Consider the following 17,369-nt stretch of genomic DNA (forward strand, 5'->3'; position numbering starts at 1 on the left):
TCCTTTCTGCGTTTTCATTCTTCTCTCTTTCATCTTTATAAAATGGAGCTGCTTTTTAGAAAAACAACTGTAAGATGTCTCTAAGAAAAAGAGCCTTGAACACCAAGTCACTCAAAACTTAGTCCTGTGATGTTAGTAAGAAAGAATTCTTTTTCCTAAATATTCAAGTGAACAATTTCCTAACTTATTTACAAAAAAAAAAAAAATCAACTAATCTGCTCTTAAGAAAAGCAAACCAGTTTCAATTTATCAAGTTTTTTATCTGATATCTATGCCACACAACACAGTATCATTACATTTAGTTTAATGGGAGAAAAATGGGAGTATTGGTATTTCATGTCCAAAGATGTCAGATGCAAGACAAGGGAAGAAATGAACCTTAAATTTCTAGTTGAATCTCAGTCATTTAAACTATGGTTTTTTTATTGTTTTCCAGTTAACTTATAAATATTTGAATTAGGTAAGGATCTATACAGCATTTTCAAGAGAACCATGAGAATTATGAAGCAACTTGAATAATTAATAAAGATAAGCAATCCTTTCACAGTTTATGAGAGAAACGTTTCTCACAGCAACATTAAAGGGAAAAGGTGTCTTAAAATAATGGACCTTTTTCTATTGAGTTGATTATCCAGGCATAAAGGATTGACAAAGGACTGACCTCTGTCACTGAGCTTGTTAGGAAAGGCCTGGATAAAGAAAATGTTACGTTAATAAATCAGGTGAGTGATGGAGGAATTGACCTCACATATATATTAGACTATGTTTTTGAAACTTGTAACAACACAAATTCTACCCTCCCCTAAATATATAATATAAACCTCTCACTTTTTAGTTATTCCAGTTCTAATAAGGACAAACAGGATTTTCCAAACCAATGGACAGAAAAAAAATTAGGCTTTCAAAAATGTTCCTGCAGAAACTTATTAGAATTCCTGGCAATACTACTGAATTCGGTGAAGAGGACAGTGAGTGAGCTTTATGAAGAAACTCTTGCCAACTCGTGTGCCAGGGACATTAAAAATAGAAGAAAGCAAATGTACCTGAATGCTTGTCATTACTTAAGAAAGAAGAAAACTTCAAGAGAGTCCACAAGTTAAGATCCTGATGATGAACTTCTGAGATCACTTTTATTTAAACTAAATGAGTGGAGGTATTTAAAGAGGTGTTGATCCTATGGTAACTAAAATAAGATTTTTCATTAAGAAAGGCCAATAATGTTATTAAACCTCCTCAATATTAAATATCTTTTATGTCCAATTCGGGCTCAGTCTTTTGGGGAAAATCCTTGTTTCTCAAAGCATAAAAATATATGTCATTTATGAAGTAGGAAGGAATTTGAACTCACACCCCTCCAAATGGAACAAGAGACAACTCATGGAGTCAAGAAACAAATGTAAGGAAAAATCAGAAAACTAAACAAAAAACATAAAACAAAAATTTTACAGGCCTATAAGAAAGTATCAACAAAACTTGTAATAACAAGAAAGGATGGTCTCATACTATCCTTTATATTACTACTTTGAATGCTCATAATATTATTCCACTTCTTACGTGAAAGCCTAGGTGGAGTCTAGGATTCAACTCTTAACTAATATTACTATAAAAACAATGTTTGATGAAAGACTGAACACTTTCTCTTGAAGATCAGAAATAAGGCATGGAGGTCTGTTCTCATCATTTCTATTCAACTCTGTGCTGTAGGCTTTATTCAATGTAGTAAGGCAAGAAAAAGCAATAAAAGGCATCCAGATCAGAAAGAAAAAAGAAAAACTGTCTTTTATAGATGACATAATCATTTATGTAGAAAATCCTATGAATATGCAAAAAAAGGACTAGAACTAATAACTGAGTATAGTTAAACTGCAGGATTTAAAGTAAACACATAAGAATTTAATCTTTTTATATACTAGCAATGAACAATCAGAAATTGAAATAAAAAATACTTTTATATCTAGAAAAATGTCTCTACAGTCAACGTCAAAACAATTACTGCCTCTATTTTCTTCTAGTTCACGTCTCACATTTAGATCTTTAATACATTTTGAGTTTTTTTGTGTGTCAGGTGGAAGAAAGTGGTCCAGTTTCATTATTCTGCATGTAGCAGTCCAGTTTTCCCAACACATCTGTTGAAGAGGCTTGCCTTTTCCCCATTGTATATTCTTGCCTCCTCTGTATTACATTAATTGATCATATAATCATGGGTTTATTTCCAGGCTATTCTGTTCCAATGATCTGGGTCTACTTTTGTACCAGTAGAATCCTGTTTTGATTACAACAGCTTTGTAGTATATCTTAAAATCTGGGCGTGCGATACTTAGAGCTTTGTTCTTAAACTTCTCTAGATTGCTTTGGCTATTTGGGGTCTTTTGTGATTCCATACAAATTTTAGCATTATTTTTTCTAGTTCTATAAAAAATGCTGTTGCTTTTTTTGATATTTTGATAGGGATTTTGATAGGAATTACACCAAAATAACAAGCTTTTGCACACTAAGGAAACCATCAACGAAACAAAAAGGCAACCTTTCACTGTTGGCAAAAATGCAAACTGATGCAGCCACTATGGAAAACAGTGTGGAAGTTCCTCAAAAATTTAAAAGTACAATTAGCATATGATCCAGTAACTTCCCTATTGGGTATTTACCCAAAGAAAATGAAACACTAATTTGAAAAGATATATACATCCCTATGTTTATCTCAGCATTATTTACAATAGCTAAGGTATGAAAGCAACCAAGTGCCCACCAACAGATGAATCGAGAAAGAAAATGTATGTGTGCATATGCACAATGGAATATTCCTCAGCCATAAAAAGAATAAGACCTTGCCACTGCCATCTGCAACAATAGAGATAGACTTAGAAGATATTTTGCTAAGTGAAGTAGTCAGAGAAAGACAAATACCAAATAATTTTATTCATATGTGGAATTTAAGAAACAAATGAACAGACAAAGGAAAAAAAGAAACAAACAAAAACCCAGACTCTTAAATACAGAGAACAAACTGACGGTTGTCAGAGGAAAGGTGAAGGAATGGGGATGGAAGGAATGAAAGAGATAAAAGGAATTAAGAGTCCACTTAACTTGAGAAGCACTGAGTAATGTACAGCACAGGTGAATGACTATATTGTACACCTGAAATGAATATGCCATTGTATATTAATTATATTTTAACTAAAAAACCCCACTTTTTCCTACATTTATTGCAAACAAAAATTATGGAAAAATTCTTCATAAAGATGTTAAAAATACTTTTATCACATTACAAATATAAAATATTTATGGATAAATCTATGAAAAATGAAAAAGGTTAATAAAATTAAACAAAATATTGCTGAGAAATGTTAAAGATTTAAATAAATGGAGAAATATGTGGCCTTCACAAACTACAAGATTCAATATTGTTAAGATATCATTTCTCTTCAAATTGATCTATAGATTTAACATAATACAAATTAAACTTCTAGTGGGCAATTTTAGAGAATTTGACATTTTAAAATTTGTATGGAAATTAAAGGAACCTAAGTAGCCAAACAACTTTGAAAAAGAACAAGGTTGGAGGATTTACCCCACCTGTCTCCAGGACTTATTATAAAGATACAATAATCAAGATAGTGTGGCATTGGTGGTGGGGTAGACACAAAGATCAATGGAACAGAATAAAGAGTCCAGAAATAGATTCACACATACATAATCAATTGATTTTCAAACAAAGATACAAAGGCAATTTGATGGTGAAAAGAATAGTTTTTTAAAAAATAGTTTTGGAACAACTGGATATCCATGTGCCAAAAAGGTGGGGGGGGGGGGGGGGGGGGCTCACATTCCTCTATACCTTGAACTTTAAATCCTATACAAAAATTAACTCGAATAGATATTAAATCTAAATGTAAAACCTTAAACTATAATGATTCTAGAATACAAAGGAGAAAAATCTTCGTGGCTTTGGTTAGGCAAACATTTTTGTGTATCAGTACCAAAAGTATGAGCCATGAGGGAAAAAACGTATAAACTGAACATTAACATTAAGAACTCTGCTCATTGAGGAGTCTGTTTAAGAGAATGAAAAGACAAGCTATGGCTGGGGAAAAGTTGCAAATCATATATCTGATAAAGGACTTATATCCAGATACAAGAATGCTCACAACTCAGCAGTATTAAAAAAAAAAAAAAAAAAAAAAGAGAGAGAGAGAGAAACAACTCAATTTTAAAAATGGCAAGATTTGAACATGCACTTCACTAGAGACGTCTGGATGACAAATAAGCATAAGAGAAGATGTTCAACATTAGTAGTCATGATAGAAATTCAAAATAAAACTGGTGAAATACCACTCCGTACCCATAAGAATCACTAAACATCCATACCAAACGTTGCAAGGAAAATACTTGGGTTGTTTCTTAAAGGTTAAACATATAACTGCCATTTAATCCAGCCACTCCCATCTTAGGAATTTACCCAAGAGAAATGAAAGTATGTATCTGTACAGAGATTTGTATATAAAAGCTCAGAGCAGCCAAAAAGTAGAAACAACACAAATGTCCATCCACAGGTGAAAGGGTAAAGAAACTGTGCTATTACCATATAATGGAATACTACTTTAGCAATAAAAAGAACTATTTATTTGTAAGTGCAACAACATGGATGAATCTCAAAATAATTATGCTGCATCAAAGAGGCTGAGGGAGGGAAAGGAGGAGAGAGGGACTGGAGAAATACTGCATAACCCCATTTATATACAATTCTAGAAAATGCAAATTAATCTGTGATGACACAAATCAGATCAGTGGTCGACTGGGGTCTGGAAGGGAAAAGAGGAAGGGCAGGAGTAAGGGATTTCAAAGAGGCACAGGGAACATTTAGGGGTGATGGACATGTTCATTATGTTGATTACAGAGATGGTTTCACAAGTGTTAAGAATGTCAAAATTTATCAAATTGTACACTTTAAATACTGCTTTGGTCATATTTAACTCTACCATGGGCAAGAATGTTAAAATAATCAGTTCTTTGAAAAACTGAATTACTTCTTCAGCAGAAATAGGTAAAAGCAGTAATTCACATTCATATTTTTAATATGTTGATGGTGGGTTTTTGGCAGGTGTTTGGTGGGTTCTGGACAAGTGAACTACATCTAAGAAAAGTATACTGAAAAATGAACAGTCATACCTTGATTTGGGCAAAGGGTCTTTCATAACCTCCAACATAGAGCAGGCCAACATTCTGAGGAAGTAACCTACAAGAAAAGAAAAACAAAACAAGAACAAAAAAACCCACATTACTATGAAAATACTCTTCCTTATATAAGAAGCTTTTATAATCATCAAAATTTGTATAACAGATAGGTAACATGAAATTTAATATCTTTGCAATTATTCTGGTCTTCTGCGCTTAGGAATAGTAACCAGCAAAGAAATAATTCTTCTTCTTTTTTTTTTTTTAACTGATTTGGAAACATTATCACAGGAGGGGACTTTGCTTTTGTTTGTTTATTCAAGTATAATTAACATACAATGTTAAATTAGTTTCAGGGATACATTATAATGATTCAACAATAATTCTTGTATTTCAGAAAATAGTGGTAATGTTGAAAATGGACACTTTAGACAGAAAACAGTCTGACAAACTAGTAATTCTAGAAAACTACTACATAGTGTCTCTGGAAAAAAATGAAAAGAAGTAAAGTATATATTTAAAAATCTGTAAGGATTCAAGAAATACTCATTGAATATCTATACTGCGTGCTACAGGAGTTAATACAAGCCTAAATAACTCAGTCCCAAAATCTAACAGGAAAACTAGACAAATAAGCAAATAACCCTACCAAACAAAAGGTGGTCTCTGATAAGTGTATTTGCCACTGCAAAGTAGTGAAGTAAGAGGTACTTGCTGTGGAGGGAGCTAGAAAAGTTCAAATAGATGGGATTTAGTTTAGCCTTCAAGGATAGGTAGGGCAATAAGAGAAATTTAGACAAGGCCCTGAAAATGCAGAAAATCTGAGACAGAAAGTGAACAGGCGTGGCTACAATGAGGGATAATTTAGTTGAAGATGAAAATCCAAATGATGCTTAGAATATACCAAGAATGTCAAATGCCATTTCTTTATAAGCAGTATGGAGTCATATTTTTGTAAGATGTAATTTGTTCTTATAAAAAAATAAATGCATATGAAAATAAAAGCAAATCACATAGAGAGCTAAGTAATAAATAAATAAAGGTTACCTTCCCTGCATCATTCTTTCTCTCCTACTTCTACTTCAAAGACATCCATCATTCCTGATTGCATTAAACATTGTAAATGAAGAACCACCATCATTAGAACTATGTTTGGGGTGTGTGTAGTGGCACAGGGCATGAGAAGGGTATAATTAAACATTCTTGTGATTATATCCTTTTTCTTTTATCATAAATCTTTTCTTAATGGACACTGTGCACAAATGGACACAATTCCAGTCTTAACATTACTATACATAAAGAATATGGAAAAATAATTTGCCTGTACTGTTTGCTCAAAATACATCTCCTCAGGGTCTAGGTAATGAAAGTTAATAGCCTTTTATGGCAGCAGGCAAAACAATTATCTCAAGGATGACTGTACATTCTACTGCATGAATCTGAGAATGAAACACTGAGTAGTATCTAAAGTGAACAAAAGATTGCAAACTGAAAATAATCAAACGGAAAATTTTCAGTGTACTATATTGGTCTAATCATAAAAAACCAGAACACAAGATTATCATAACTACCTTTTTTGTTTTTTTAATTTTAGAGGGAAATAAAGGAGAGTGGTAAAGGGAGATAGGGAGAGGAAGGGAGGGAGGGAGGGGGAAAGAGATAGACAGAGACAGAGAGAGAGAAAGAGGGAGAGAGAGGGAGAGAGGGGGAGAGAGAGAGAGAGAAAACCATAGACATGCTCCATACTCAGTGCTGAGCCCAACAGGGAGTTCAATCCCACAGTCCTGGGACCATGGCCTGAGCCAAAGCCAAAAGGTGGACACTCAGCCAACTGAGCCACCCAGGAGCCCCTATCATAACCATCCTTTTAAAGTTTATCATTAGTGACATCAAAAATCCTACTTCAGTAATTCCAAGTATGCATTTCTTCATATTTTAACTTCTCTGAAAACTAGATGCCTCTGATATCCTGTGGTGTCTTACAATCACTGTCAGCCATGTGACAGCCGTGGGATGGTTTTAGTTACCTTCCACTGACTCAGTCTAGGAAGACTAAGAAGAGATACTCTCAAAGCACCTTAGATTTCATGAAATAAGGTAGATATTTAATCTCCCAGGAACACCCTGTGCTCCTTGACATTCTTTAAAGGCTTATAAAGCATTAAAGGCCACTAAAAGAATGTTAATAGATGAAGAACACAATCCTGATGAAACCAAGTTAGCAAAAAGCTACTTAAGTTTGGAACATGATACTTATAGTAATTCATTAGCAGGTTGTTGAAGGTCATAAGCATGACTAAAGGCATTTGTTCACCAAATACAAGTAGAAAGCATCAGCAATGTCTCCGCCATCAATTAACATATAAGAAATTAAATTGCTCACAAATCACTGCCAGTATCACGAATTTAATGTTAGTTATTTATAGCAGCAGTAATTTATTTCCTATATAACAAATGTTCACAAAAACCTAATAAACCCCCTTCAGAAGTAAGAATAGTCACTGTTCATACAAATAGATGCTAGAGAAAGGAGAGAGTAAAAGCTGGCTGACATTTAAAAATCAATATGCATCTGATTACTATGCATATGCCTTTCAGGAAGCTTGCCAATATACCATTTAGTGTGTCCCCCTTCCTCCAAAATGCCTAACAGCTAGCTACCTTTCCCTAAACAAGAAATTTCTTAAATGTATCAATTATGTGGCATATATATGTTTCACTTTTTAAATACTGTTCTTTTTCATTCATGTACCTATTACTTACCACAGATTATATTACCGCCACCAGTTGAGTGGGTTTTAATATGTACCATAATCTAAAGGCCTGCTATGCGCAAAACAATGAACACTTGGAGACATTTTTAAGATGGGGTATTTCTTTAATCATTTTACATCTCAAAAAACTATTTTGCCAAACTGTATACATAACTGTTGTCATATAATAGGCACCATTTTATGGTGACAGGGTATTTGTGTATAATATAGCAATCACATAGTTTAAATCCCCAGAGTAAGGCATTAATTCAGCACTGGTAAGTGCATTCATATGTATATGTTAAAACAGAAACTCTGACTCATTCAGTACCATATAATTACTTTGCCCTTAAGTTATATGAACATTAACATAACCTTTATACAAATGCCAACAACTCCTAAAATAATTGTAACTAAATATTTTTATAGTGTGGCTATCAAAGAAGATGTTTTTTGGAAACTAGCAATTAGATATGGGAAAGTGGGGGCCAGAGGAATGAGAAGGACTTAATAGAGTTTTTGAAAAAGTAAACCTAGGCAAGACTAATGTTCATTTTGCTTCAACTTCCCAAACACAAATATTAACAAGTACCTGTCCTGGAAAGAAAGATGAGAAGTTATTTCCAGAAAAGGTTCTCACATAAAGGAAAAATAAAACTTGTCAGGTAACAGGATGAACATTATTGAAAAGAACCTAATTCACCATAACTTAATGCTATATCTATATCTGATGTAAAAAACAAAACAAAATAAAACAACCTGCTTTAAAAGGAAACTGAGTCTATAATAGCTTCAAATTAAAGAATGGAATCATTTTAAATTAAGAGTAAGCTAAGTAACTCAAAATTAACTATTCTGTCTACAAGCCCTAATTACAATACTCGCTTATATATTTTTCATCTCCAACAAAATATCCTGAAAAAATTTACAGTATCTGATTTACATATTCTACTTCTTACAGAAACAGCATCTGATGTATCTACTATTAGGAAAAAAGAGAATGCAAATGCACTTAATATGGGATCAATAGTGGCTTCTTGCATTTGAGAAAATGCGTATCACTGAGAAGACCTCAAGTAGTCTCGAAGACTCCCTGGAGGATGTAAATAAAAGCAGCATATTGCCGTTAGGCCCCCCAAACTTGGATGAGCCAATGAGTAAGTTTATTATTATCTTTATAGACTTTTCATAGCTTACACTTTTCTATTCTGGTTTATTTTCTAAACCCTAGTACAGGCTTAACAAATGCTCTAGACTTCTGTTAAAATAACAACAACAACAAAAACAAAATAAAACAAAACAAAAACCACCACCACCACACCACCAATACCCTGTTTACGTAAAGAATCTGGGTCGCCTGGGTGGTTCAGCCAGGGGGGCAGGCTGACTCTTAATTTCAGCTTATGTTTATTTTGCTTCAACTTCACAAATACAAATATTAACAAATACCTGTTCTGGAAAGAAAGAGGAGAAAGGTCATGGACTCAAGCCCTGCATCATGCTCTACGCTGACAGTGCAAAGCCTGCTTGGGATTCTTGCTCTTTCCCTCTCTCTGCCTATCTTCCATTTGAACATACATGCTCTCTCTCTCTCCCAAAATAAATAAACATTAAAAAAACATTAAAATTGTATGGAAAACAATTTGACAATAAAATATTATGGAGAAAAAAAAATAAAATTAAATTAAATTAAATTAAAAAAAAAAACAAACCAGAATCTGCATGTCAACATAAATATGTTACCTAAAAATGATGTATAGGGGGTGCCTGACGGTAACCTTCCGACTTCAGCTCAGGTCATTCACGGTCTTGTGGTTTGTGGGTTCAAGCCCTGTGTTGGGCTCTGTGCTGACAGCTTAGAGCCTGGACCCTATTTCAGATTCTGTGTCTCCCTCTACCAGCCCCTCCCCTGCTCATGCTGTCTCTCTCCCTCTCTCTCAATAGTAAATAAAGATTAAAAAAAAAATTTAGATGCTATTTGATTAAGTGAAATATGTATTAAGTAAAATAAACAAAAGAAATAACAAATAAGACTGGAGAAAGATAAATACAATGCTGAAGCAAACCACAGAGAACGGAATCATTTTGCGAAAGTATATAAGAAGAAATGTTGAGCTACCAGTATTTAGAGAACAAATATATTTGTAACTATTTTATTATCAGACAGAAAAAAGTCAAGGTAAAAAGTATCACTGAGGTAAAGCAAGATGCCTCAAAATAATAATGGTTCAATTTGTCAACAAATTTATGTGCATTTAATAACCTAGCTACAAAATATGTAAAACAATAATGTACATGATGAAATTAAAGAAATCCACAATCACGGTAGGAATTTAAACTTTCCTCTCTCTGTAAATGATGGGGGAAAAAACAGAGCACAAAAGCAGTAAGAATACAGAATTAACTCAGGGCACCTGGGTGGCTCAGTCAGTTGAGCCTCCAACTCTTGATTTCAGCTCAAGTCATGATCTCCTGGTTCGTGGGATCGAGCCCTGCATTGCGGAGCCTGTGTGGAATTCTCTCTCCCTCTCTCTCTGGCCATCCTCCACTCACACTCTCTGTCTCACTCTCATAAAATAAACCAACATAAAAAAAAAGAAACTATTAAAAAAAGATACAGAAGAACTCAGCCAACACCTCTAACAAAAACATATAGGATAACCACCCAACAGTGGCATAACACATGGACTGCTGAATACATATACACAGACACTGTATAAACATTGGCTACGGCTTTATGGCTATATGCTGGGCCATAAAGCAAATTTTAAAACAAATAATTTCCATTACAAACACAAGATTTTAGTTAGAAGTCAAAAACATAAAAATAACCAGAAAATCCTCATGTCTAAAATGACAGAAATACATCAATAAATAATTTAGGCAACAGAAAGGAAATCCCAGAGGAAATTATGTCAAAACTTATGAGAGGGGCACCTGGGTAGCTTAGTAGGTTGAGCCTCTGATTCTTGATTTCAGCTCAGGTCATGATCTCATGGATCCCCCACTGGAAGCTGTGTTGACAGCAGGGAACTCTTGAGATTCTCTCTCTCTCTCTCTCTCTCTCTCTCTCTCTCTACCCCTCTATCCCACTTGCACGCATACATACACTCTCTCACTCTTTCTCAAAAGTAACAAACATTTAAAAAAACCCCAAAACACTTGTATAGCTAAATCCAACTTAGACAGAAATTTATACCAAAAATGTATATGCCAAAAGACAAGAAATGCTGAAGATCAACAAGTTAGGCAAACACCTTAACAAATTAGAAATATACCGCTAAATGAAACTCAAGGAAAATAGAATAAGAAGCAGAAATTCATGAACAGAAAACGTCCATTAGATAGGATTAAGAAGATTAAGACCTCTTTCTTCTAAAAGAATGATTGAATTGATAAATCCCTAGTGACACTGACAAAGCACAAATAATCAGTAGCAAGAATAACACACAGAACGCAGGCTACACACAACAAAGAAGAATAAGAGGATATCATAGACACTTTACATCAGCAAGTTTGAAAACTGACACTAGAAAATTTTTCAGAAAAATATAATATACTAATAAAACTGACAAAAGAAAAAATAGAGTATCTTAGTTGTCTTTACTGTGAAATTTTTTAATGATCTCCACAAAGAAAGCAAAAGGTCTCGATGGATTCTTCAGCAAACTCTACCAAGTATTTAAAGGAAAATTGTTTCTAATCATATAGACATTTTTCCAGAAAATAGAAAAAGGAATATATTTGTATTTTACCAAATGAGCATAACTTTGACATTCAGACATGAAAATGCAATGTTGATCAAGAGAGAATGAGAAGACAAGCCACAGACTGGGAAAAAATATTTGCAAGACATATCTGAGAAAGAACTGTTATTCAAAATTATTAAAGAGTTCTTAAATCTCAACAATCTCAATGGTAAGAAAATGGGCAACCTAATTAAAAAATGGCCAAAGGCCTAAACAGACACCTTGCTGAAGATATATATGGCAAGTAAGCATAAAAAAGATGCTGAACATCCCAAGTTCTTAGGGAAATGAAAATTCAAATGAGATACCACTTAACACCTATTGGAATGACCAAAACCCAAAATACCGGTACCACCAAATGTTAGTGAGAATGTGGAGCAACAAGAATGCTCATGTATTTCCGGTGGGAATGTAAAACAGTGTAGCCACTCGAAAGAACAGTTTCATAGTGACCTATAACACTAAACATATTCTTACCATATGATCTAGCATCATATTCCTTGGTATTTATCCAAATGAGTGAAAAACGTTACGTCCACCTAAAAACCTAGCAGCTAGGTGATAATAACAGAAATAACTGTGCTAGGAGAGAGAGGAAAGATATATGGAACTCTGTATTTTCTGCTCAAATTTTTGTAAACATAAAACAGTTCTAAAAATAAAGTTTATTTTCTTTAAAAAATGCAATGGAGATAGTACAAGAAAGGAAATGTATAGGCCAATTTCTCTCATAAAAAAAAATGCAGAAAGGAGGAAGGAATGCCCTATATTAATGAAATGAAATAATATATCATGTTAATGGATTGGAAATCTCAATGTTGAATAATATAGTTAATGCAATGTTAATAATCCTGACAGAATCTTTCAAGAAACTTGATAAGCTCATTACAAAATAGACATGGGAAAGCAAAAGAACAAAAATATAAAAGATTTCCCTAAAAAAAGAACACAGTAAGAAGACTGGCTCCAATAAAGAAAATGTGGTATTAGCATAGGGCAGGCAAGTCGGCCAATGGAATATAACAGAATTTAGAAAGAGATCTACACATAAACACTTTATTTATTAAAGATGACACCGCAGGACAGTGGAGAGAAACCTTGCAAGTGTTAGAAGGAAAAAAAACCTGGGTGAATTCTCCTTTAATCTTCATATGACAAAAGAAAATACTGGTAAGTCATACTATATAAAATTTTTAACAAACTATCAAGGCAAAAAGTAGCATAAGTAAAGTGAAAAGATACCTAACAAACTGAGAAAATATCTGCAACATATACCACAGGAAAAAACTAATAATTCTATTAAAAACTCACAAAAACTGAAGGGGGAGTGGGCCAAAAACCTGACGAAAAAACAAATAAGGAAAAGAAATAAAAAGACAACACACACACACACACACACACACACACACACACAGGACATTAAGAATATATAAAAATATAGGGGTCCCTGGGTGGCTCAGTCGGTTGAGTGCCCAACTTCGCCTCAGGTCGTGATCTTGCAGTTCACAAGTTCGAGCCCCGCGTTGGGCTCCGTGCTGACAACTCAGAGTATGGAGCCTGCTTCAGATTCTGTGTCTCCCTCTCTCTCTGCCCACCCATGCTTGTGCTCTCTCTAACTCTCACTCTCAAAAATAAATAAACATTAAAAAAAAGAATATATAAAAATATTCAAACTTACTCATAATTAGAGAAATACATATTAAAACAGCACTGAGATACCATTTCTCACCTATCAGATTGGCAAAAAGTGAAACATATGGAGAATGCATTCTGTTGGCAAGACTGGTAAAAACAAAAGGTCTCATAACCTGTTGCTGAAAAAACAAACTAGAAAAAAAGAAGACTAGGACAATGCTTCTGGAAGGAAACTTGGCAATATCTAAGAAAACCACATATGCACTTAGCTTCTAACCGGATAATCTCTCTTCTAACAATCTGCCTTGAAGACACACATCCAATAATTGAAAAACAAAGATGTATAAGGCTATTCACTGCACAGTATTGGTATGCAAAATACTGGAATATCCTAAATACACAGCAAGGTAGTTAAGGTAAATCCACACGGTGAAGTAATAAGCAGCTGTAAAAACTAATGAGGAAGATCTTTATTTACTGATAGGGAGGAATTTCTAAGATATACTTATTGTTTTATCAAAAAAAGAGAAAAGTACAGAAGGATATATAGTGTGTTATTAATGTAAGAAAAAAAATATTTAAAAATATTCATATATCTGTTCCTTTGTGCAAAAGGATTTCAGGAAAGCTGAAACAGACACTCAAGAGAGTGTTTCCTTAGGGGAAGGCGGTAGGGTAAATGAAGAAGGACAATTCCACGAGAATACCTGTTTGTAAAGTCATGACTTTATTATTATATTTATATATTAATATATATTTATTATAACCATGATAATGTTTCATACACCCAGTAAATTAAGTAAGTAAACAATCAAAATCAATCAGAATGTAGATGGAACCCAATATAAAATAACTATATTACAAATGATTAACAGCCTACATTAAGGGGAGTGGGGATGAAAATTGACTTAAATTAACCTCAAAAACAGTATTTTGAGTACATTTCATAGGGCTACAGAGTGAAAGAACTGTGCACAAATATAGTCCTTGAGCTAGTAAACTTGTTACGAGGGTAATGGGTTAGTAATTCTGAAACTGTTATATGTATGCTAGAATTTAACAAATGAATGTTATGGATAAGGAGATGCAGCATTCTTACTGTACGAAGAATTACATATAAGCCAAGGAAAAAAGCTAGAATTAATAGGATGCTGGAATAGGATCAGAGGCATCAGTATTAACAGGAATTCATAGCTTTTAATATATTCACAGATGAATAAAGAAATAATATACATGTGTGTATACGTACATGTTAGTATATGACACATTCCTAACTCTGTCAACTGAGAGGGCCTGTAATGACAGTAGGCAGCAATAACTAGACCGAGGATCTAGATTTTTCTATCATTCACCACACACACAGACAAACACTAGGGTCCTTGTAGAAATGGCTGATCCCTGGACTGAGGGAGAAAAAATATAAGAAGAGCCTGGAACACCTTAGAACTAGAAAGTAAAAAGTGCAGAAAAATGACAGAATGTCAAAGAGACATGGCCCCTGGGTGGTTTAGTCGGTTAAGCATCAGACCCTTGGTTTTGGCTCAGATCATGATCTGATGGGTTCATGAGTTTGAGCACTGTGTCGGACTCTGCGCTGACAGCTTGGGATTCTCTCTTCCCCTGTCTTTCTCTCCCCCCACTCATGCTCTTTCTCTCTCTCAAAATAAATTAAAAAAAAAAAAAAAAAAAAGGCAAGGAAGCCAAATTGAAGAAGTTCTCAATAACCAAAATCTAAACAGCAACATAAAGGATAGAGCTGGATTATAACCTATGAAATAAAATATTCTTAAATCTTTAGTAATATAAACAAACATATGGGAAAGGGGACAGTTCTTTCTTAGAGTAAAATCACCACTAATCCATTGAAAAAAATGAGGAAAACTGAAATTCACCATTATTTGAAATATTCACCACATCAAAATTGACACACCCTAGTGATGATTGTTGTAGGCCAAAACCATTGAAAGGTATTAGAACTAGATTATGAAAGTATGATGAGAAAGCTGATATTTGCCTAGTCTCGAAGTTTATCCCCAGAAAACACTAACTAATTACAAAGAAAATGTAGCAACTTTAGAAAAAAACCAACAAAGTAACTAAATCTAACATCACAGTATTAAGATTTATTAACATGTCTCCCCCTTCCCTACATCATTACTGAGAAGGACACAATATCACTTCCATGGTGTTCCCACCAAAAAATACAAAAATGATCAAACTAAGGACATTCTATAAAATACCTAACCAGCATTCACCAAAAAGTCTCAAGATCATGAAAAACAAAAATGAGGTGTTGTCACAGATTTGATTAAGGAGACATGAAAATTAAATGCAGTGTGGAATCCTAGAGGAGAAAAAGAATATTAGTGGTGAAATTGGCAAAAGTAGAATAAGTAATGTAGTTAAGTTCATAGGCTTGCACCAACATTTATTTCCTGATGTTGACAATATGGGAAAACAATGTGGGAGATACACAGAAATACTCTGCACTGTGTTTGAACTTTTCTATATGCCTAAAATTATTTTTAAATTAAAAAAATTTAATATTTATTTATTTTGAGAGAGAGAGAGATTGCAAGCAGGGGACGGGCAGAGAAAGAAAGAAACCCAAGCAGGCTCCATGCCACCAGCACAGGGTCCAATTTGGGGCTCGATACCACAAACCCTGAGATAATGACCTGAGCCGAAGTAAAAAGTTGGATGCCTAACCAACTGAGCCACCACGCACTCCTAAAATTAAAAAAAAATTTTTTTTAAACATGTCATTTGAGACCACATGGAAGGACCTAGAGGGTACGTAAGCCAGACAGAGAAAGATCATTACCATATGATTTCACTTCTATGTGGACCCTAAATAGGTGATGGGTATTAAGAAGGGCACTTGTGATGAGCACTGGGTATTGTAAGTGATGAATCACTAAATTCCACTCCTGAAACTGATATTACACTATATGTTAACTAAATGGAATTAAAATAAAAACTTAAAACAATAAATAAATAAATAAAAACAAATGAGCAAACAAACAAGAAAACAGATTCTTCAATACAGAAAACAAACCGGTAGTTTGCCAGAGAGGAGGTAGGTTGGGCAATGGACAAAATAAATGAAGGAGATGAAGAGGTACAAACTTCCAGTTATAAATAAGTCATGGAGATGAAAAGTACAGCATATTGTAATAAGTGCTGGTTAATTACACTTGTTCTGGTGAGCATTGAGTAGAATTGTTGAATCAGTTGTACACCTGAAACTAATATAACATTGTCTGTCCATTATACTTCAAAAGGAAAGGAGGGAGGGACGAAGGGAGGGAGGGAGGGAGGAAGGAAGGAAATTAACTCAAAATGGACTGAAGAACTGAACGTTAAGATCTGAAACCATAAAACATCTACAAGAAAACATCGATGTAAGCTCTTGACATCAGTCTTAGCAATGATTTTTTGACACCAAAAGCAAAGATAATAAACGCAACAATAAACTAGTGGAACTACATCAAACTGAAAAGCTTCTGCACAGCAAAGGAAACAATAACAAAACGAAAAGGGAACCTACAGAATAGGAGAAAGTATTTGCAAATTACATATCTGATAAGGGGTTAATAACCAAAATATACAAAGAACTCATACAATTGCACAGGCACACACACATACAATTAAAAAATGGGCAGAGAAACTAAAAGACAAAAAAAAGGGAGGGGGGCCAACAGGTACAAGAAAAGATGCTCAACAGACAATTGCACAGGCACACACACATACAATTAAAAAATGGGCAGAGAAACTAAAAGACAAAAAAAAGGGAGGGGGGCCAACAGGTACAAGAAAAGATGCTCAACAGCACTAATTCAGGGAAATGTAAATCAAAACCAAAATAAGATATTACTTCACACCTTTTACAATGGCTATTATAAAAATAACTAAACTAAGAGATAACAAATGATGAAGAGAAGGCAGAAAAGAGAGAAGAACCCTTATACTGCTGGAGGAAATCTAAATTAGTACAGTCATTATGGAAAATAGAATGACAGTTCCTCAAAAATATTAAAAACAGAAATGCCATAGGGGC

The 17,369-nt window shown here is 34.1% G+C and overlaps 1 protein-coding gene across 1 annotated transcript in view; it reads right to left on the reverse strand.

Annotated features, from left to right (window-relative positions):
- RNGTT (RNA guanylyltransferase and 5'-phosphatase) overlaps positions 1-17,369 on the reverse strand; it is a 306,020-nt gene that overhangs the window by 45,628 nt on the left and 243,023 nt on the right. Inside the window, exon 14 of the mRNA XM_029944807.1 lies at positions 5,167-5,233. Coding sequence (XP_029800667.1) covers positions 5,167-5,233 — 67 coding nt within the window. The remainder of the gene's footprint in view (positions 1-5,166; positions 5,234-17,369) is intronic.

Source organism: Suricata suricatta, chromosome 7, assembly GCF_006229205.1.
Source record: "Suricata suricatta isolate VVHF042 chromosome 7, meerkat_22Aug2017_6uvM2_HiC, whole genome shotgun sequence".
Taxonomy (NCBI): domain Eukaryota; kingdom Metazoa; phylum Chordata; class Mammalia; order Carnivora; family Herpestidae; genus Suricata; species Suricata suricatta.